The sequence below is a fragment of the Coniophora puteana genome (assembly GCF_000271625.1).
Source record: "Coniophora puteana RWD-64-598 SS2 unplaced genomic scaffold CONPUscaffold_11, whole genome shotgun sequence".
Classification (NCBI taxonomy): Eukaryota; Fungi; Basidiomycota; class Agaricomycetes; order Boletales; family Coniophoraceae; genus Coniophora; species Coniophora puteana.
In genome coordinates, this window is record NW_006913063.1 from 811255 (window position 1) to 831011 (window position 19757).

The 19757-nt window shown below is 51.7% G+C and overlaps 6 protein-coding genes across 6 annotated transcripts; 2 read left to right on the top strand and 4 right to left on the bottom strand.

Moving 5' to 3' along the window:
- Positions 1–3164: 3164 nt before the first annotated feature.
- Positions 3165–4982, top strand: CONPUDRAFT_75540 (uncharacterized protein; the record flags this gene model as incomplete). Its single annotated transcript, XM_007773683.1, has 11 exons — positions 3165–3237; positions 3293–3325; positions 3377–3396; positions 3451–3465; positions 3529–3567; positions 3730–3822; positions 3883–3884; positions 3959–3960; positions 4318–4558; positions 4613–4673; positions 4743–4982. The coding sequence occupies 11 exons, from the start codon at positions 3165–3167 to the stop codon at positions 4980–4982; spliced, it is 819 nt and encodes a 272-aa protein (XP_007771873.1).
- Positions 4983–5703: 721 nt separating this feature from the next.
- On the bottom strand, positions 5704–10948 carry CONPUDRAFT_128686 (uncharacterized protein). The gene is made up of 10 exons (XM_007773909.1): positions 10661–10948; positions 10490–10597; positions 10199–10436; positions 9160–10140; positions 7733–9096; positions 6870–7659; positions 6740–6817; positions 6539–6686; positions 6385–6488; positions 5704–6321 (listed from the first exon to the last, which is right to left on the bottom strand). The coding sequence occupies exons 1-10, from the start codon at positions 10787–10789 to the stop codon at positions 5798–5800; spliced, it is 4464 nt and encodes a 1487-aa protein (XP_007772099.1). The 5' UTR covers positions 10790–10948; the 3' UTR covers positions 5704–5797.
- Positions 10949–12000: 1052 nt separating this feature from the next.
- CONPUDRAFT_156921 (uncharacterized protein) lies at positions 12001–12328 on the bottom strand (the record flags this gene model as incomplete). Its single annotated transcript, XM_007773910.1, has 2 exons — positions 12001–12055; positions 12114–12328. 2 exons carry the CDS (start codon positions 12326–12328, stop codon positions 12001–12003), a joined length of 270 nt encoding a protein of 89 aa, XP_007772100.1.
- A 1287-nt stretch (positions 12329–13615) lies between these two features.
- On the top strand, positions 13616–14865 carry CONPUDRAFT_75542 (uncharacterized protein; the record flags this gene model as incomplete). Its single annotated transcript, XM_007773684.1, has 5 exons — positions 13616–13714; positions 13779–13987; positions 14044–14270; positions 14333–14672; positions 14736–14865. The coding sequence occupies 5 exons, from the start codon at positions 13616–13618 to the stop codon at positions 14863–14865; spliced, it is 1005 nt and encodes a 334-aa protein (XP_007771874.1).
- Positions 14866–15448: 583 nt separating this feature from the next.
- Positions 15449–17251, bottom strand: CONPUDRAFT_61912 (glycoside hydrolase family 16 protein; the record flags this gene model as incomplete). The annotated part of the gene is made up of 9 exons (XM_007773603.1): positions 15449–15479; positions 15538–15619; positions 15675–15767; positions 15828–15991; positions 16051–16200; positions 16258–16370; positions 16429–16435; positions 16510–16875; positions 16938–17251. The coding sequence occupies 9 exons, from the start codon at positions 17249–17251 to the stop codon at positions 15449–15451; spliced, it is 1320 nt and encodes a 439-aa protein (XP_007771793.1).
- Positions 17252–18096: 845 nt separating this feature from the next.
- Positions 18097–19006, bottom strand: CONPUDRAFT_138960 (uncharacterized protein). The gene is made up of 4 exons (XM_007773911.1): positions 18978–19006; positions 18763–18919; positions 18430–18709; positions 18097–18366 (listed from the first exon to the last, which is right to left on the bottom strand). The coding sequence occupies exons 2-4, from the start codon at positions 18797–18799 to the stop codon at positions 18351–18353; spliced, it is 333 nt and encodes a 110-aa protein (XP_007772101.1). The 5' UTR covers positions 18800–18919; positions 18978–19006; the 3' UTR covers positions 18097–18350.
- Between the last annotated feature and the right edge of the window lie 751 nt (positions 19007–19757).

Sequence of the window (19757 nt, forward strand, 5' to 3'; positions counted from 1 at the left end):
ATGATGAGGACTCGCAATCTCGCCCATGATTCCAATGACAAGACATTCATTGTGAATATTATATATTACATGATAAAGCATTATTCGAGGTTAAAACGATTAACAAAGTTAAAACAAGAGAGCAGCAGCAGTAGACGAGTGCAGGAAGTCCAAGGAAATAATTAGAGTTTACAGACCGTGAAGCTAGCAGTCGATGACAGCACTCGTCTACTTTCGGGCTCCAACTCTGACAGAAGGCGGGTGGGGACGCAAATAGTGACAATCGGCTCGGAATGTGATAGCCTCAGACTTCAGGCTTGTGCTCCAGGTCCTCGCCGACAGCTGGGGGATGGAGCAGAAGCATGCACCTCATTGCCATCGAGTATATTGCTCCAGCATGCTGTTGGCTTCGTGTTTGAGGGGTTCTGGGTTTGGTGAGATGCTTAAATGCGTAATAAAACATACAAGATGTACCAGAGCCAAAACACCGGAAGAACTGGACAATTTTCCAGGACTTGAGGTGAGACAAGTGAGTGTGGTGACAATCGGTGGTGGAGAAGCGTGTAAGACAAGTAGGGAAATCAAACAGAGAGTACAGGGTAGGATTATTGCGGGGGGAAGAAAGAGAAAAGTCGAAGGGAGGAGAGAGAAAAGGTGGAGAGAGAGAGTTCAAAAAGGCGACACAAAGGTCTTATCTTATCTTATCTCTCTATCAGCTTTAGGGCTGGTTTCATCATCTGTCTCTGATTGGCCAATATTATATTTAGATGTTCGAGTGTCGCGCAACCCAGGCAGGAGCGCTCGCTTAAAATAACTGGACTTCTCCCGTACTACCTTCTTGTAGTTGGAATGCATGTCGCCGCTTCAGACATTGCTTCGCAAGAACTATAGGTAGGAACAGAAGCAGAAAGAGGCCGAGCAGTCAATATTCATGCGCCCAACGTGGTGTGGCCGGGTTTCTTCCCCCGCTCGCCTGTTCCACGAGTGTGCAAGGGTGAATTTATACGTTGTCTCAAGCATTTCTGCCACACTAACTCATTTTATAAATCTATTCATAAAACATGGGTGCTCAGACATGCTTGCTCGCTCCGTGAGCGCGTGGCTTAAAATACCTGTAGTTTAAGTTTACTTTTCAAAGGGAATGATCATATTTCAATGCGCCCGGATGCAAGGGTCTTGCAAGGCGATCTCGAGCAAGATCTCGAGCCTGAGTGAACATTGAAAAGTTGAAGTTATCGCTCAATGATAATTTCGTTTCTGAAATGGTCTCCGTATTTTATATTCGACTAACAAACGTACGAGCAAGATCATCAATTTTGGTCAATGGTAAAGTGTCCGCGACATGGTGTTCGGCCGAAATTCACTGCCACACCGTAACGATATGTTAACTCAATGGGAATGCGTCACCATCCGTGATCATACACAAATGTCTCGACGACGATATTATAACGGTGATCACTCGGTATAACGGTCAAACTTTTCCCACCCATTTAGTGATGCATGATCAAGCCCGACCACCCCGTCCGGCATCTTGTCATTGTCTTCGCTCTTTTGTAGGATTGTTAGATTTTCACGGTCCCTAGACGCATGAGTGGTCTCTTTCGTTGACGTTCTCCTCTTGCCCATCGCGCGCAGCTTGTCACTGCCAATGCGTCTTTGTGGCCAGAGTTGCGCCGGCATGCTCACAGCGTTACAACTTTCAAGCCTGGGCGGCACTTTAACAACGCTCTCATGCGAGCACAGGATAGCGTTCTGTACGAGGTGACAGTCCTTGATACAGCTAACTCAGCAGTGCATTAATTGCCCTGCTGAAAGGGTCTAGGTGGTGCAGGGCGGCGCATATGCGCGATATTCGAGCGGGGCCCATTGTTCGCTAGCAATACAAGGTAGGACCACTCGGACGTTCAATGGCTATGCCACCCTGTGGGTGAAAAGTCTTCCTTTCAATGCTCGTGGCTTCCATGTCTTTGGGTAGGAATAAGTTACCATAGGATGACAAAGCGACTCGCAAAAAGGCCTGTTTATTTGCAGTATGACTTGGCAATATCTCTGGACCATACTGATTGAGACCGAAGCCCTTGTGTGTAGTTGAATTCAGTTATCCTGTCCAGCATACGCGAAGTGCTACCGTCTTTCTCCGACGGCCTAGTGACTATACACGCAGAACGATCAATGGCTTCGGTAAGTGTCATAATTCTGGAGAGAAAGTATGAGGAGAGCAGTTTTTGCGAAACCGCAATCAGTATACCAAGGTCCAAAGGACATCGGAACAGGACGGAGGCACGTCTGCGTGTGTTGGATGAAGTCACGATGAAGACGTGAGTGATTGCATGCGTCACTGAGCTTGCACTGAGTCATGATGAAACAGATCGGCATATCTTCATCTTTGGACTGTTTTCATGAAATATTTCCGTATCACATCAACGTTGGCCACGTCGATCGCCCTGCTGTTTTTTCTGATGGTCATCCTATACAGGAGTACCACGATGCCTACAAATAAAACATCGCTCGCTATTCGTCACACTATTGAGACCGGACAGTTTCAGAAACTAAGCCACTAGTGGCTTAAGACGCAATGCCCGTGTATCTTTATGCTGTTACTCGCTAGATTACGCATGTATCAGACATTGATAACTCTAAGAGTGAAGCATATTTTTGTTCTTGGTTGTTCCTAGTGACTCGCTTCATCTCTGAATCAAGGGCCCTAAATAGTTTGGTCTTAATTAATCCGAAACGGTTTCATAGTTATCAGCAGATCATCGGACAATTAAACTGATACATCTTGAAGGTAGCTTTTTGAGTTGGATGGATAAGGGTGGCTTGGTACGGGTGTCATTCTTTTGCTAGTCATTTCGCGCCCCAAATACTTAGTATGTCTAATCACAGCGCTCTGACTCTTCAGCAGTTTGATTTGCACCTCGATAAATGCCGGAACACTTGACCCATTGTTGTGGACAAGAAAGTAACTGAATTAGCACCGCCACAGATGATTCGGTACTGAGAATCAGATTGAGCAACTTAAAAATACGCAGGGAATTCTTTACTATCTATAATTACATTCTCACTATACCAGATCAGTACGGGATATTTGCTAGTGACAGTGCCTCGCGGAGTGACTCAGGCATAAAAGGTTAATGGATGCGCTTGTCGATGAGGTTCAAACCCACGGGGATAGAATATTCAACATGCCTTACATTTCAAACTCTTCGTCGCTTATACCCTACCTCATCCAGAATCAGGCCGTAACATACGTTGCTGGTAAGCAGACATACAAATTCAGAAGCACTCTGCGCTACTAAAAGATATGTCGTAGTTTCGCTTCTTACGGTGGCGGTTTACGATTACGGTCAGTTAGTCATCGCTTTATTGATTCGGTTTATAACTCTTTCTTGCTCAGTTCTCAGCATGAGCGAGGAGGTGAGATAGATATCCCTCGATAAAATCGACTGATATTTAAAGCGAACAATTTAGGTGTTGCTGATATGGGTGTGTCTTGGCTCAGCTACAGAACGACGCTATAATGAACTTTGTGGTCTCATTATTTTTTAGCAATATGGAAAATCACCCTTAACATTCTGCTATGTTTTTGTAAGCGACCTACATAATCGTAATACCCAGGCAAAGTCAGTCTTACCCTTTGCTTGTTGTTCTTTTGTTTTCAAGCTTCGCTATGTTGGCCTCCTGTATTCTGTGTGGGTTGTGGAGTTGTGTTATCGAATTATTATTAATCAACATTCTTTCTTTCATCAGGATTTCCCTTGGTCGGTGCTTTCAAGCTATGGTTCCACACGATTGTACTCATCCTTTCCAGTGACTTCTTTTTCCATTGTTCTATCGGATAGAGTAAGCCGGCGGTACTGTGTTGAAACAATGTGACACTTATTACTGCGGCTTTGATACTAGGTGTAAGTTCCTGATGTCTCTTCATCCATGCCTGAGTTATTAGGCTCATGGATGAATTAAAAACGATGTCATGTAGTTGTAAGTTGGATTTTTCGCATTAGATCTACCTAGTGTTCACAGTTCAAAGGCACGATTTTGAACTTGCTCTTTACCAACATCATTCCTATCGTGCTAGTCGTGATTATTCAAGGTAGCACAATCTAATAGCGGGCAGTTAAAAATCTCACTTCGCGTTTTCAGGAGTCATGACAGCACGGATCTTTGCGTTCTACGGAAACTCAAAGAGAGTGGTCATCCTTCTCTCTGGCGTGTTTATTTTCACACAGCTCCTGGAATTCGCTACATGTGTCGCTCAATCTTTCCCACCTTATTCTTATCCTTGTGGGTCAAACGTATAGCCGGATCGTATCACTGGGAACTGATTGCTTTTGCTAGCTCAAGAAGGCATATTATTGGGCATTCGGGTGTGCGTGGAGTTAAATGCCCAAAGCCCTTTCTCCTGGGCTGTCAGCGTGGTGAATGATGTTGGTACATATGCGTACGAGCTCCTGCTTGTTGCAATGCTCGTCTACCGCTCAATTGTGTACTTACGAGAGGGTGGATATACGAACTCCTCAACGGGGCTTAAGGAGCTTATCAAGTTGCTGGTGGGGCAAGGTTTTTTATATTTCATATGGTAAGCCCGCATTTTCGTCTCATGCGATGCGACATATGAAATCTCATTGTTTAGGGTGCTCACAGGCACGACTCTTTCCATTGTTTATAGTGTCCCAGTAATTAGCAATAATCTGGTGAGCTACGAGATGGAAAGAATGGTGTTTTGTTTCGTGAATACTGACTGAGATATCCTGAAATTACAGAGCCCTATGGCTCAAAGAACCCTCGCCGTCATCAGTGTAGTCGTCGACACTGGACTTTTTTGCATGTTGGGGCCATGGCTGATCTTGTCCATCCGTCGGAACCACATGAATCATTTGAATGGGGGTCCAAGTATGAATAGAGCCACACTCAGCTCCGTCGCATTCGCCAGTCGTCCACTCGCTCTCGATGACTCGCTAGAGACATCACCAAACGAGGACCTTCTTCAATCTGAAGCTTGATGAAGAGGGCAACATCTACTGACATGCCACTACAGCTTCAGATACTGTTGGTAGCCAATTCTTACATCTCATTCTATTCATTATTGGCGGTCGAGATCTTGTTCATTACTTGTGTAGACTATATAGTGTAGTGCATTAACCTTGCCCCTTCTACAGTTTCTCATGTTCCGAATTAGTTCATGCAGTCGCTCTTACTTATCCATCTCTTTAATAGCCTTGTGTGATCACGGTAGTTCTTAAGGATAGTACTCTAGGAGCAGTGATACAGTCCTTTAAGCCGGTGTTTATTGCAATCATAGATTGATGTTGGAGTGAACGCTCTTAGCTGTCTAAAACATGCGAAAGTACTGCTAATTCAGAGTGTGAGCACGCGTTCACTCCTCCAGGTCCGGCCTCAGGTGAGACAAGAAATGATGAGCACTGCGAGCGTCGCAATACGCAGCCCCCTTTCTCTTCGTCTTTGCTCCCCTTCGATCATCCTGCTGGCGGTTTACCAATGTTAAACGTAATGCTGATATTTTCCGCCGCTTCCTCCTCTTTCGCGCATTTGACACTCGCCGCAGCACTAGACAGAAGTCATGCTCATTGTCTCACGGGTATGGGCGGCCCACTCATGGAAGCAAAGGACGCAACCGTTTCGAACAGTGATGCGAAATCAAAGCAGAGTTCAATGTTTCTATACGATCTACGACAGTTTGAGATACAGAAGCAAAGCAAGTTAGACCTAACATTAGATAAAAACAAGTGCAGCGTAAGTAATAAGCAAAGCCCTTTGGCGAGTGCCCTGCTCGCGTTTGCCCAGGAACCACAACAACCTAAGATTTACCCAGCGGAGAACTAAACTTCGTGCGCATGTCCTTGGTCAGCGCGCGCAGCATCGATGCGGTGATGAGCGGCGACGTCCGCTCCGAGAGCGAAGCGGACGAGATGGACCTGCTCATCAGCGGGGGCGAGAAGTCCGCTGGCGTCTCTGTGGCGTTGCTCGGCGGCGGGCTGTCTTCGCTCGTCAGGTCCGTGATCGACAGCCGCCGGCGCTTCGTTGGCGTCGGCGAGCGGCTGAAGAAGCTCGCGTCGACGGAGGGGCGGCGTTTGGATGCTGATGATGATGCAGGTGTAGAGTGGACGTGGGTGTGTGAGTGCTGTTGGCGCTGTGCGGTCTCGTGCAGACCTTGGAGCTCCTGTTCGTGTTCCTCGCCGGCTGATTTGACGGCTGCAGAGGCGGAGGCGAGCTGCGCGCGGCGAATGAAGTGCGCACGGGTGAGGTCGATGCCACGGCTTCGGCGGAGGAGTTCCTCGGAGAGAGTAAAAAGATGGGGAAGGAAGCTGTGCGATGGGAAATCTGGGAAGGTAAGCGCGGCGGTCAGACGAAGTTGTTACGCGAGATGTTGAACGGGGAACTCACCTCGGCCGAGAGCGCGATGTGAATCGAGGTCGTGCATCATGTCGCTAGAGGCGACTTGGATAGAGGAATGGCTCAGCCAGTCTCCTATGACGTCGAAAGTTTGTCTGTGACCTGAATGAGATGAGGTCTCAAGATGACATGACGCGCAACATACTCAGAGTCAACGCAATTCCGCAAGTCTGGAACGGGAAGAATATCCGGTTCGTCCTGTGGGCGTCCCAAGAGACCAATGAAGGCCCCAATAATGTGATTCAGGTACTCGATCAAGATTGTCAGGACTTTGCCGTGCAGTGTCCAGTCATCTTCAAGTGGCGATGAGGTCTTCAAACAAGGTTGGACAGCACAATTAACTTACAAAATCCGTTGATGAAGCATCGCTCGAGCCATCGCGAGGCAAACTCTAGCCATACTGCGCGAGGAGCCTTCAATAACTCTGCGGGAGTGCCAATCAGTACGTATGATAGCGTCAAAGTAATGGAGATTACCTGATAACGAAGTCTTGATAACCAGCTCCCCCGAGACGTCTATCTGCAATCCCTCTAGCGCCTCGCTAAAGCGACTATCGAGATCGCCAGTTGTGGTTGACAGCTTAAAGTCTCGGTGGGCCTTCAATGTCCCGTCCTTGATGTATCCTGCCACCATGCCATCAAAGTCGTCACCCGACCTGCTGTTCTCATCCTTGGAAGGATCTTTCTTGTTCCCGCCGGTCCACGAGATCGACAACAACGTCGGCACAAAATGACGTTCGCTCGGTAAAGCGCCAATGATCTCGCGCAGCCGAGCGCAGTCGTCCAGCGTGCGATACTTGAGCTCCAGCGGATCGCTCGAGTCGCCGGCCGGAGTGCGCTCGAACACGATCATGGCGGGGTACATGAACTCCTGCGCGATGGTCGGCGCGGGCGCGCTCGAGGAGGAAGAAGACGAGGACGGCGCCTCGACATGGAGCTGGAAGACGTTTGTGTTGCGCCAGCGCCCCGCCTCAGGCACGCCGAACTTCTGCTCGAGCCAGATCGCCGTGCCGTCGTTCTCGGGGTTGAGCGAGAGCCAGGCGCAGCTATATGGCGAGACACCGGCAGGGGCGAGATTGGAAGCTTTGTGGCCGTTGACGCTGGTGCTTAAGCTGCTGATGCTGTTACTCAAGCCGTTCATGCTGCGACCACTTATGCTATTTGAGAGGCCATTGGCGCTCGGTATTGAGCCAGCACGTTCAAATGCTAGACTCAACAGCCCGAGGAATGATCCGCGCGCCCATCGCCGTTCTTGTTCTTCCTGGTTCTAAAAAAGCGGAACACGCGTTTAAGCATAAATGCAGTCGGATAGCAAAACATTGCACTAGAACAACACTCACCAGCTCCAGCCTCCTCGCCATCTCCTCATCCCCAACCGGCGGCTTAAACGACCCGCTCAGCCTATTCTTCAGCCTCTTCCGCACCGGACTCCCATCCACCGACCCATCCACGCTCCCGGTACTCACACTCATGCTTACGCTCGGCTTGCGCTTGCGGTCGGGCGACGCGCCCGCGCGCCCCTTCACGCGCTCACGCCCTACCTTCTCGCTGTACGCGTCGCTGGCGCGGCACGCCTCCTCCCACACGCGCACGCGCGCCGACCTGTCTTTCCACCGCCTCCAGCACGGCCCGACGACGCCCTTAAAGCGGAACGCGTCCGCCTTCTCCTTTGCCCGTGTTTCCTCGTCCGACACCGCGAGCTGCATCGCGTTCTCCTGTTCTGTCTTTATCGCCTCCGCTCCGAACGCGGTCTGATTCTCCCTTTCTTTGCCCTTGCCCTTTAGCGAAAACGACGACGTCAGCATATCATCCCCACCGGCAAACCCAGCCGCAAACGGCAGCGAGCTCTGGCGCAGCGGTCCCAGCCCCGGTGCGACGGCGTTGCCGTTGCCCGGACTGCTCTCGAAGAAGCTCGGCATGCGCGACACCCCCGGCGAGCCGAGCACGAGCGGGCTCAGCACCGAGTCCCCGGCGCCCCCGGCGCCACCGCTGGTCTGGAGCCTGCCGAGCGTGCCAAAGATCGACTTTGGTATTCTGCCCCTCTCCCCTGATCCTGTGGTGGCTGGCCCGTCGAGCAAGGGCTCGGTGGGTGTGCGGGTGAGCCCGTTTGATGCGGCGGCGGCGGGAGTTGAGGAAGCGCCTGTGGGGGGTGTTTGGAAGGAGCCGAAATATGAGGTGGTAGTAGGAGTTGATGCGCTCGGTGTAGGCGGGAGGGAGAGGAGATGCTGCCTGCCGAGAGGCGGAGGTGCGGAGGGCGGTGTCGATGGCATTTGGAGGGGTGTGGGTAGTGGCTGGCTGAGGTTGAGGCCGAGACCGGTAGTTTGAATCGGCGGAGGAAGACGGGCGTGTGATTGCGATTGTGCTTGTGCTTGCGGGTGTGAAGGCGCCAGCATATTGCGTTGGGGCGGCTGAGGCGGAGGGAGCATTTGTGTCGCCGACTGAGCATCAAACGAGAAAGGAGCAGTCGACGCCGGAGCAGTTGCAGAGACTGCCCCGTTCTGTGCTGACTTGCTTGTTGCCGGACCAGCCTTGGCTGCACCCGAGGGTGTGAATGGTTGAGCGAATGCGTTGAGGGTTGCCTCTTGCTTCGCCGAGGAAGCTGTAACACCACCAAAACCTGTCGACGTTACAGTCGTTGTATGCGCTGCAGCGGCCCCGCCCGGGCCAGAAGATGAAACAGGCTTTTGTGTCCCAAAGATGCTCCCTACACCAAGGCATCCCCAGTTAGACGTCATCACTATATAATAACAAATGAAGCTCGGCGTACCTGATCCTTGAGACCCATTATTCCCCCCGTCGCCAGAGAAAACACTGAACGTCGAGCCGCCAAACGCGTTCGACGTTCCCTTTCCAAATGCACTCCCGCCAAACGCGCTCCCACTCGTCCCAGATGAGGCAAACGCACTCGGCGTAGGTGAAAAGCTCGTGAATGCTGACCCGGTGGCCGCTGAAGTCGGGGCAGGCGCAGGAAGAGGTTCGGAGACGGTCGCTGTGAGGACTGAAGCATCCGCCCCTAGAGCCGGTGCGTCCGCGAGCGAGCGTTTCGGTTTAGCAGTAGACGTCGACGCAGACGAGGACCCGATAACAGCGCTCTGCGTCGGCTTGACTCCGAACGTGTTCTTGAGCCACTCTGAACCCCGCCGCTGAACGATCTCCGCCGACTTGGTCCCAATGGCAGCGTGGTCCCGTGTTCCGTCCCCTTCGTCGTCGCCGTCGCCATCCATCTCTTCTTCCGTCAAAAACCCATCCATCCTCTCGTCTCCCTCTCCCTCCGTTGTCGCCCCGGCGCTTCCTCCGTCCTCTTGAACACCGACTTCTTCGACACCGGTGTCGACACCATCGATGACGTCCGGAAGAGTCATGTCCCCTCGGATCGCCTCGATATTATCGACCGTCTCCTTCCCAAACAGCCGCTCTAGAATGCACGCGACGAGGTACACCATGCCGCGCGCGCCGGTCGCCTGCAGCGTCGCCGCGAGCACGCCGAAGATCTGCATGCCCTCGGGGCCGACGACGAGCTTGGACGTCTTGGAAATGGGCGCGGAGCGCGCCTGGACGTGCTTCCGGAAGCGCGTGACGAGCGTGTACACGGGGTGCGAGGCGATTGCGTCGGGCAGAGGGACCGGCTCCGGGCGCTCGATTTGGTCGCGGATGTGGATGAGCCGGTGGTAGACGCGCATTTCGAGCTCGGTGGGAGATTGGTAGGTGTTGCGCTGGTCTGTGTAGAACTCCTTGAGGGATTGGAGAGCTAGAAGGTAGAGGATATGAGTGTTCAAAGTCGCGGGAAAGAATGCAGGGGGACGCACTGTTCATGAGCTGTTGCTCCTCGAGGGCTACCGAAAAGTTGGTGGTGTCCCGCTCGAGGTGAAGAGCAAGTATGTGGAAGCGGGCGCAGCGTGCGTGGCATTCCATAGCGAGCAGACCCGTCTCGTGCTGCATGGTGAAATCGTTGCGGACTGCTCTTGAGCGGTCGCGGATGAACGTGTACGTTGTGCCGAAGCCTCGCTCGGGCATAAGTTGATGGAACAAGTAGTCGAGCGTTTTCTGCGGAAAGACAGTGGTTGGATCGCGACAGACGCATAAGGCGTTGGGCGCACCTTGAGTACGTGAGGAGGCCGGAGGTCGGAAGGAAGAGTCTTGTCACCGGCTGCGCGTTCGTATATCTTAACTGCGCGTTTGTGGTCGACACGCTTGGTACCGGGAATCTTGAAGAAGTTTTATCAGCAGAGCAACTACCTGTTCGATTTCATTTGATGGAGTCGACATACGGTTTCAAACTCGGTAAGGTTGTTCTCGCGTTCACGGCGGTAGCGCTCGAACCTGGGGCACATGTCGAGGCAGGTGCCGACCATTGTAATTGCATCCTCGAGCCTCTTGGGTACAAGGGGGTCATCCATCTTGCCCTCTGCTATGGCCTTCTTCCGCTCGGCTTCGCGCGCCTTTACAAGCTGTGCAGAGGGTCAAGCGTCATCGTGAACGAGAACGGAGAAGGGAACCATGAATGCATGGGGCGCACCTCGTGCCAAAAGTTCTCTCTTTCCTGAGGTGTGTCGGGTGCCTCGTCGTCGGCAACGCCATGCACATCCTCTTCGTGCTCGTGCTCGTGTTCGTCCTCCATGCCGCTCATCTCGGTCTCGCTGCCCCCACCCGACACGTCTCCCTGATCACTGTCCCTATGGCCATGGCGTGGCCTTCCTCGACCCCCTCCGCGACCACGTCCACGCGAGGGCACGCCGAGGAAACCATTATGCTCCCAGCGTTCGCCGTCTCCGCCGGGCTGAGGAGTGCTGGATGTGCTCCGGCTAGAGGCGCCGTCAGCGACCCACTGCCTGTTCTTGAAGCCTCCTCGTCCACGTCGCCCACCGTCGTGAGCTGCACTGTTTGCTCGCCCGCGTCCGATGCCACGGTGGGAGGGATCCATGGGTGTAGTGGAGGTGGTGTGGTTGGGAGTCTCAAGAGCGTTGTTTGTTACTATTACTAGCTTTGTTTAGTACATTGTATTGCTTCCGCCGCCGACGCGCAGCTTGACCCCCACCGTCTTCCTCCTCACCACCACGCTACAGCACTTCATCATCGTCCAGAAACATGTCGGATACCTGCGCCGCGATAGCTATCACCGCCTGCATTGATGTTATGACAGGGTTTTGCGTAGACTTCGCTTCCATTCGTGAGTAGCACGCGCTCTGTTCCTACACTGTGTCCCATGTATTCACTGGACGTGTCTCGCAGGGCACATGTGTGCTGAGAACCTTTGCACTTGTGAAGGAGATTCCAGGATAAAGCTCCCCGATGATACAGAGGAGGACTCTCTGAACGCTTCCAAACCGACCTCTACTGCCTCGGCACAACCTCAGCCCCATCCTCCCATGCAGAGTTCGTCAGATTCATAGTATCGTACCTGCGTACTGGTCTTCCTTGGTTTTGATTTCTTTTTGGTGAGCACGTCTGTATCCACTATTAACATCCTTGAGTCAGTCTGACCGTGAACCCAAGAATCCGTCGAGCTATCCCATCTGCCGCTTTCTACAGGTCCCCACACAGCCCACTGTATATCAGTCACACATCAATCCATGTACATTATAGCATGCATATAACCTTGTGTGCTCGCTCACCATTCAGGGATTTCGGCTCGAAGCTCAAACAGCCTCCTTTCGTTGACGCTCCTACTTCGCGTTCGGCTGTGAGGGTGCAGACCACGAGCTGATCATGCACGGCGCGCACCTGAAGATGGACGCAAAGCCTGCTCTCCGCTTCTTAATGCCATCGTTGAGATTTTTGCGGAATCCTTGAAATTCTCCCTCGAAAAGTGGGGCGAGGAGGAGATGGCGCTCGCTGTTGATAGCGACATGCGGCGCCCACATTCGGTAAGTCAAGTAGCTGCGCTGCAGTACGAGATCGTGTCGATGCGGTTTGACGATGTGGTACGTCTTGCGCATTACTCGCAACTTTACTGCGCTGTCCGCACCTCGAAAAAAGTCACTCACAGCACGTCGAATCATGGATCATACATTCACCAAGGCTCACGCGCAGTGATATGTTCTTTTCTCTCTTGAGGCACTAGTCACTCAGGAAGTACTACAGAAGATTCTTTTGGAGAAGTACAGGAAGGCAGGATAGGTATTTCAAACTCAACAAGATCACTCGGAACCTGCTCTCGTCCTTGGGTCTAATCTTAGAATGAGGCGCAAAGGATAGCACTTCCAAACGCCGATGCCTTCCTGCAACATCTTGTCCACCGGAAGGGCCCGTTAACGGGTACTAGGAAGGTGGTAACGCAATTGCGCGAGCTCCTTCGTTGTTCGTTGGCCGCTGTCGTGAAGATGCGTCCGAGAACACGACATCTCGACCCCGACGTTTTTTGCCACGTTTCCTCCGCCTGTTTTTCTTTTTCCAGCAGCTCCTGTGCTTCACCTTTCTTTGATCAGTTCAACCCGAGACTCTAACCACGGGCGGTGATTACTTTCAAGGTACGAAAACGGGTAGTATCTCGCAAGACTTGCTTAGTATTTGACTGGTATTGGACTGGTACGCAGAGAATCTGATCTAGTATCTAGATCCAGGAACAGCTTGAGCGCGACCGAACAACGAACAAGCGCTACTCGCACGGCCAAACTCACGGTGAACTTGGGCGTAGCGCCAGGCAATCAGACGACATTCCGTGCCTGCAGGCAACCGCGTTGTGGGACTCAGTAATGCGAACGCTTTTCCCAAACATGGTACTCGTAGAATTCGATTTGCTCAGCTTAAGTTAACCACAGGAAGAGAAGAAGCTATTCGAAGCTGCCTCGAGTGCATCAAGGGTCCTGTTGGTTTTACCCTGTCAATGTGCTGGTGCGTTAACCTTTCTTAGTAGTTTCCTCATGCCAGTACTTTAAGAAAATATTAACTCTAAAAGTCGTTACCACGGACTACAAACCCAGGGATATGCATTGCAGGTGTTTTAGCTTCACTGGAGGTTCTGCTTCTTCTGACCTTCTGATACGAAAACATGCAGTATTCATGTACGGACAATGAGCGCAGCGTCCCTACCATACTACTTAGTATTGGTTTGGGGGCGCGAGATAACCGGCGCTTGAGAACGTATGCGTTACTAATGCCCAGATATAAGTATCAGTGTCACCACAAGCGCTGTATTGGATTTCTAATCTTCCCCCATCACTTAGCATCCGCTGACCATCGTCAGCTGGACCCGGACCCCTTCTTCGACTTCAGATTAACGAACAATGTTCGACCACAACAAGCACGCGTCTCGTAAATATATTGACCTTATACATCGAGCCTCATCCGAGTGGGCGAATTGGAAACCGTCCATCCGTATAAAGGTGAAGCCTTGAAAAAGGCTGTTTCTTGCATTTTATTCGTCTCTCTAACCTCGACGTCATCTAGGTCGGCAGCTTTGGCACTGTAGACAAGAAGACGGGTGAGCTACTTGTCGAGGGCAACATCTACGACGAGTGCAATATCCCACTCCTCGCGGCGCTTTGCCCTGGATTTGACCTTGCCAATCACAAGCCCGTGGAGACTGAGTCAAAGGGGTACATGGAGATATGCTCTGCAGAAGTGAAGCAGTTGGAACTTAGTCTCGATGGATCTTGGTGAGCGTATCCTCATGCTTTGATGTAGTGTCGACTAACCCTCATTTCTCCCTTAGTGAACTTCCATTAGCCCTCTCGGAAGCGTCGATCAAGAAAGAGTGGCACTTTCCCCAGCGACAGAGCAGTGCTCTGCTTGTGGTATATGCTCCATGCCACAGGCACATGCCCCCAGATGCCTTGCGAGTCCTAGCAAACCTCTGCACATTTCCAGCGTTTAAAGACAGGTGTCTCGTTACGAGCGTTACATCGTGTCCAGCTTACTCCCTCCACCTCTGTGACAAGAGTGAGTTTACTTCCCTAAAAATTATGCGATTGAATATATATTGAAAAAACTGAAATATTCAGGTGGAGGAAAAGTCAAAGTCGAACTCGGCTCCAAGGTTCTCATTCCCCATTCCCCAGTATCTGCAGGTGGCAACTGCGGCTTCAAATGGAACACTATCACGCAGACCTCGCTGTCCCGCGAGGAGGCGCATCCGGAGGGACACAGCATCTACGACCCTCTATTCACGCTGAAAAGGTTCCCTAAGCGGAATTTCTTGACAAGGTCTCACTCGCCCTCGTCCCTTCACATGGGTGCCTTCTTCGTGTCCCCGGATGTATCACCTATCAGTCCAGCCAGCTCAACCAGTTCAACTAGCTTGACTAGCTCATACTCGGACTCGGAGACCGACGTGGAAATCGAGTAAGATATTTCTCCGTATGGGCGACCTATGAAACATCGTCGCTCATAATGGCATCCTTGCAGATGGGATAATGCCAAGGAGCCATGGCTGGAGCTGGACGACGATGGGGAAGAACTTCCGTCCGAGGATCTCCAACCTGTCGATCATCAACGTTTGGGTCCGCTTCTCAGAATCCAAACAGCGGATATATAACCCAGATCAGTAGACACACTGCCGCTAACGAAGTCTGTAGGTGAATAAGAAGGTTTTCTGGCATGGGATTGCGGGAGAAATACGACGTAAACAATTGAAAACATCAAAGCAAAAGAAACGGCGCCGAGCCTTGGTGTAGGATAATCAAAGCAGAGTGTCGGCACGTATCTCGTTTCACGATGCGAGATTCAGACGCGCCCTCTTCAGCAGCTGTATAGTACTATAGAACTCAATGTGTACCAGTAGCAATCGACGATACATGCCATGCGCGAATTAGCAGACGGCTCAAATGGATCAAACATCGTACAGCTAGGCCTGTCGTGATTATTACAGACATATATGTCGCGATCGAATAAACCGACCCAAATGCCCTTTAGAGTTCGGTACTGATTGGTGAGAGTAGAGACGGAGCGGAATTGTCATATGTCTGAACTGACCACAATTTTGACAGAGAAACAGGAGTCTTTATGTGCATGTGTTGTCTATGATTATTTTATTAATACCCATCAAACCTACTAATTCTACACTTCTAAGCGAGGAACCATGTCGAAAAGAGCACCAAACACCACGTCTCCTGTCAGCCTCAACACAGTTGCCACATCTTCACATAATCTCTGCACGCCAAAGTGTTCAACACCATAATGGACAAGTTGAAAATTGAACTTTACTTACACAACGAGTGACTTTTCTTCCCCATCAGAACCCCACGTCGGATACCATTGGTCTTGCGCTAATGCAAAGTTCTTCATAGCATCTGCTCGCGCAATGAGTTACATTGAACATCTTAAGTAAGACTGCTGTTCGCCTACCACTCGAGCCATCGAGCCAAGGCTTGTCACCCATGTTGTCAGGGAACCATCCGTTTGTGCTGCCGACAGCAAGGTTGATGATGAGGTAGAATGCTAGATGAGATATAATGAGGTCAGCAATGTGTAATCAAGTGTAGTCAACGAGCGACGTACGCTGATCGAACGGGGTCGCGTTCGTCCCGTTCACCCAAGGGTTGGTCAAGACGATTGGCGCCGTGCCGTTTTCGACAACAGTAGGGAAGTCTCCTCGCGAGAAGAAGGGCTCGTTAAAGTTCAGATCTAACATATAGTTCAGACGCGAGTCGGTGTATATCCGCCTGAGTCATCCATGCGTGTGAGTAATCGACTTATGGGCGAACTGCACAACAGTACTCACAAGAAGCTCGAGTCCCACTCGAGAGTGTATGTGTGGAATCCCTCGCCATAATCAGTTCGGCGCTGTGTCCACCAGCCGAATGTCTTCGCCACGGCATTCAAAAATGGGAGGGGTCCCCAGTTGAGCGAGCCCCGAACGTAATTGATGCCTCTGGTACATGACGCTAAGTGAGTATCGATACCGTTCTAATTTTAGCGACAAACGTACTGTCCGGGATATGTCCTGCCATTCCCGCGCGACTCCATGATGTCGATCTCACCGCTCAGTGGCCACGCCCCGTAGGTGTTGTTCACTGGGAGCATCCAGATCGCGGGCCAGAGCTGGGTGATAACTGTTAGCCACCTCACCAACAGCAAACTATCCAGTGAGATCTCTCACCCAGTCACTAAGCGGAGGAACCAAAAAAAATTGCGATAAGCATACCAGCTTCGAGGCGATAAAGTGGTGAGCATGACTTACCCTCGTGGGAGCTTTGCGCGAACTTCAACTTTTCCATAGCGGATGCTGGCGCTGTTCCTCGTGCTGATACGAGCACTCTGCACGGGATTGATGATCGTACCGCTCGTGCTGTTGCTGACAGCGCCGCAAGACTGGTAGTACGCGGTCGCGTCGAACGTCGTTCCAGTAGCGCTTGCGGTGGACGACCCAGGGAGCGTGGCCGGGTTGGTGACGTTGTATGTACAGTCCGTAAGGTTGTAAGTGTACCCATTCATGACGTTCGACTGCCCAATTTCATCCGCAGTGAGCGTGGGCGTGAGGTATAGATAGCCGTTTTGGACGTAGGAGTTGTTCGATGACGACGTCGTCATCTCGAACTCTCCGTTTCTACACGTTTGGGTAGAAGCCAGATAAGATGACGCGTGTGAGCATGACTGCTGATGACGTACCCATATCCACCCAGTTCAACCTCGCGAAACCAGTTGCTGTTAGTGCCGAACACCGTGTCTGTGTCCGTGTTGAACTCCTCGTCGAGAACGGGACACAAGTTCCCATCGAGCATGAGCACGCTTTTATACCCAAAGTAGCACCGTATGGCAGAACCAGCGATACCGAGGAACGCGATGCCCCAGGTGAGCCAGTACGAGATCCTGAGGAAGGGGTCCTTGACCGCGACCCACGGCTTGTCGATAGTTGACGGATCCTCGAGCAAGGTTGAACGTAGCCGCTTAGCCTTCTTGAGCACGCCTGGGGTATTGCTCATCGTGCTGGTGGCGGGGACGAGGCGTGAACGAGGCGCAGCATAGGACTGGCGCATACCGGTGGCGGATATGTCAGGCCTGGAAAACATGTCGCCGGCGTACGGACTGCCAACACTGGCAAAGGATTCTTGTCGGGGTACAGCTGGCCGCCACGAGCTATCGCGCGAAGGTGAGTACGTGAAGGGGACGGTACTCGATGATTGATGATGGAGCCCGTCGCCGACTGGCATCTGGCGAGCCGAGTCGTTGATAGAGTCACCCATGATGCTGCGAGTGGGCGTGTCGAACGGGTTAGAGCCCTGCTCGGGCCCAGTGGTTTCGACATTCTCCCTGGGCTCCTGGACCTCAGCGAGGGATACGGAGGAATCTGAGAGACTCGAAGGGGCAGACATGAGCATGAAGGAGGCGAATTGGCGAGTTTCGCTGTCCTACAATTTTTCTGAAAGTTCGCGTTATAACATGCGGGAGATTGACAAGTACCTTCTGGGTGTAAGGTCGAATGTGTAGACGGGTGCCTGAGCGAGGATGCTGTTCCAAGTATGGCCTTTGGCTCACAGTGTTCAACTGGCGGAGGCTGCATGCTATAATTGAAAAAGAAAAGTGCCGGATCCGTCAACCGTCAATCCAACGGATGTTCGGAGTTGAAGGCAGTGAACACGATCAGTTCGGAGGCGGGATTGGTCCATTGGAACGTTATACGGCGCTACTTGGCTGACGCCTTTATCCTGCGGTGCATCGGCGGCCTGATGTTAATCTTATCAGCGTCATGAATAGAACAACAGCTCCAAGAAAAGACCTAGATCACCTCTTCGGCGGACGGTATCATGCCCGACGGCTCGCGGAATGTAGTTTTCGCCGGCATATTTCATTTCCACTTCCGACGTTTTGAGCCACAGAAGCCATACAGAGCAAGAGAGAGTTTTCCGGTGCGAGGACTCGCCTTCCCTCGAACGTGCCTTGTTCCTGTCATACTTTCGAAGATTTTCCAGAAAGGGGCTGCATCACCGCATGGATAGAAGTCGAGGAGTTGACGTGATTGATACTGCGGAAGGTCTGGGACGCACAATCGACGCGTCTCGCGGGTCGATTGCAGATTGTCATTCAACTGGTAAGGCTCCTTACGGATGCGGGGAAGACATCGACATCAGACAGGTCAATTTTGGTTGAACGACCACTATACCTCCGTGATACCATGAAGTGACGCTCGTTTATCGAGCATGGCAGCTGCTGTTCCATTGTATATCCGCTGCACAGTTGTTGCAGGCGCAAATGTACGTCCCTTATCTCCATGTTCCGGATATCGCAGGCGTCAGATGTATAGCAAATACACCAGCCACCCGAGAAATACCAACAGGGCAGAGTGCTGGCCCTCGGCGGACATGCACGTTGGTATTTGGATTGCTGTCCTTGATGTGGGTGAGAGTCCAAGTGCAAAGAGAAGCCTCTAGGTCCAGGGCCATCTGTCGTCGTAAAGAATGAGCCAGGAGTTGGTAAAGTGTGTAAAAATAGAGACCCAGACCGGAGGAGCGTATTTGCCGCTGGAGAGCCATCAAGTTGGTCACAAAGGCTTACCCTTCCTTTCTGTCATAGGCCATACGGTCAAATACCCGTGAATCGTCAGCCTTGGTTGTAGAGCCGCATGGTCGATGGTTGTATGCTAAGGACGACCTCTGTGAATTACTTGGTGCTGATCTGGTGCTGATCGGGACAAGTGCGATTACCACTTACTTGGGAGTCTGGGTTTGATTGTGAGGCACACCAACATAAGTCCTGGTTCCTTAGAGAAGCTTAATGAAAATAAGTAGCTGTGACTGAAACATCTGAAAGAGTACGCCGACGCCGAATCGGCATATCAAAGGCTGGCGAAGACCTCGGCGGAGTCGGACAGTGCTACATAGAGCACTCCGATTAAGAGGATTCGGTTTTCGCTCATCTTTACGTTCTTATCTTTCGCAGTGTATGCCTTGAAGGAGTTAGCTTGGGCATCCAGGCGAGGATGGAGTTGGGATGGAGTAGTAAACGTTGGTCGTTGACCAATAAACGCGCAAGGATACGCTCCCGGACATGCAATATTTGAGACTCAGCGGATAACCCCGGTACTGAAGATCAAAAAGGCAACCGTATTTGTTTTACCTGATTTTCTTCCCCGAGGATCGCCGCGCAGTTCATGAACGCGTCCTTATCAGTTTCTCGAGGCTCAGACGACAGACAAGTGGATGATGCACCAGTTCTTCATGCAGAACATTCAGGCCCAGGTCACACCGGCGGTGTAGCGGTAGATCGTCTCCTCTTTATCAGTCGTTGAACTTTATTTTGCAGGCTGCCAGTGACTCTCCGAGTTTCCGAGTCTGTGTGCGTTTCATCCCGGCTATCCTCTGTTCCTGCTGACATACGGTACTATCAGGTCATATTGTCATCACTGCGTCAGGTCAACGGGCCCGAGCAGGCCTGGTGCGAAGATACATCTCGATCTACCTACTTGCCTAGGCCTGCTGTGCGCGTTCCACA

Excerpts from the sequence above, each read along its gene's own strand:
- CONPUDRAFT_138960 (XM_007773911.1), bottom strand. The coding sequence starts at position 18,799 with ATGGCTCTCCAGCGGCAAATACGCTCCTCCGGTCTGG. Across the intron at positions 18,710-18,762 it reads AATACGCTCCTCCGGTCTGG|ATGGCCCTGGACCTAGAGGC; the intron begins GTCTCTATTTTT and ends TTACGACGACAG.
- CONPUDRAFT_128686 (XM_007773909.1), bottom strand. The coding sequence starts at position 10,789 with ATGGATGACCCCCTTGTACCCAAGAGGCTCGAGGATGCAATTACAATG. Across the intron at positions 6,818-6,869 it reads TATCAAGACTTCGTTATCAG|AGTTATTGAAGGCTCCTCGC; the intron begins GTAATCTCCATT and ends GCACTCCCGCAG. Across the intron at positions 6,489-6,538 it reads CGGAATTGCGTTGACTCTGA|ACAAACTTTCGACGTCATAG; the intron begins GTATGTTGCGCG and ends TTCAGGTCACAG.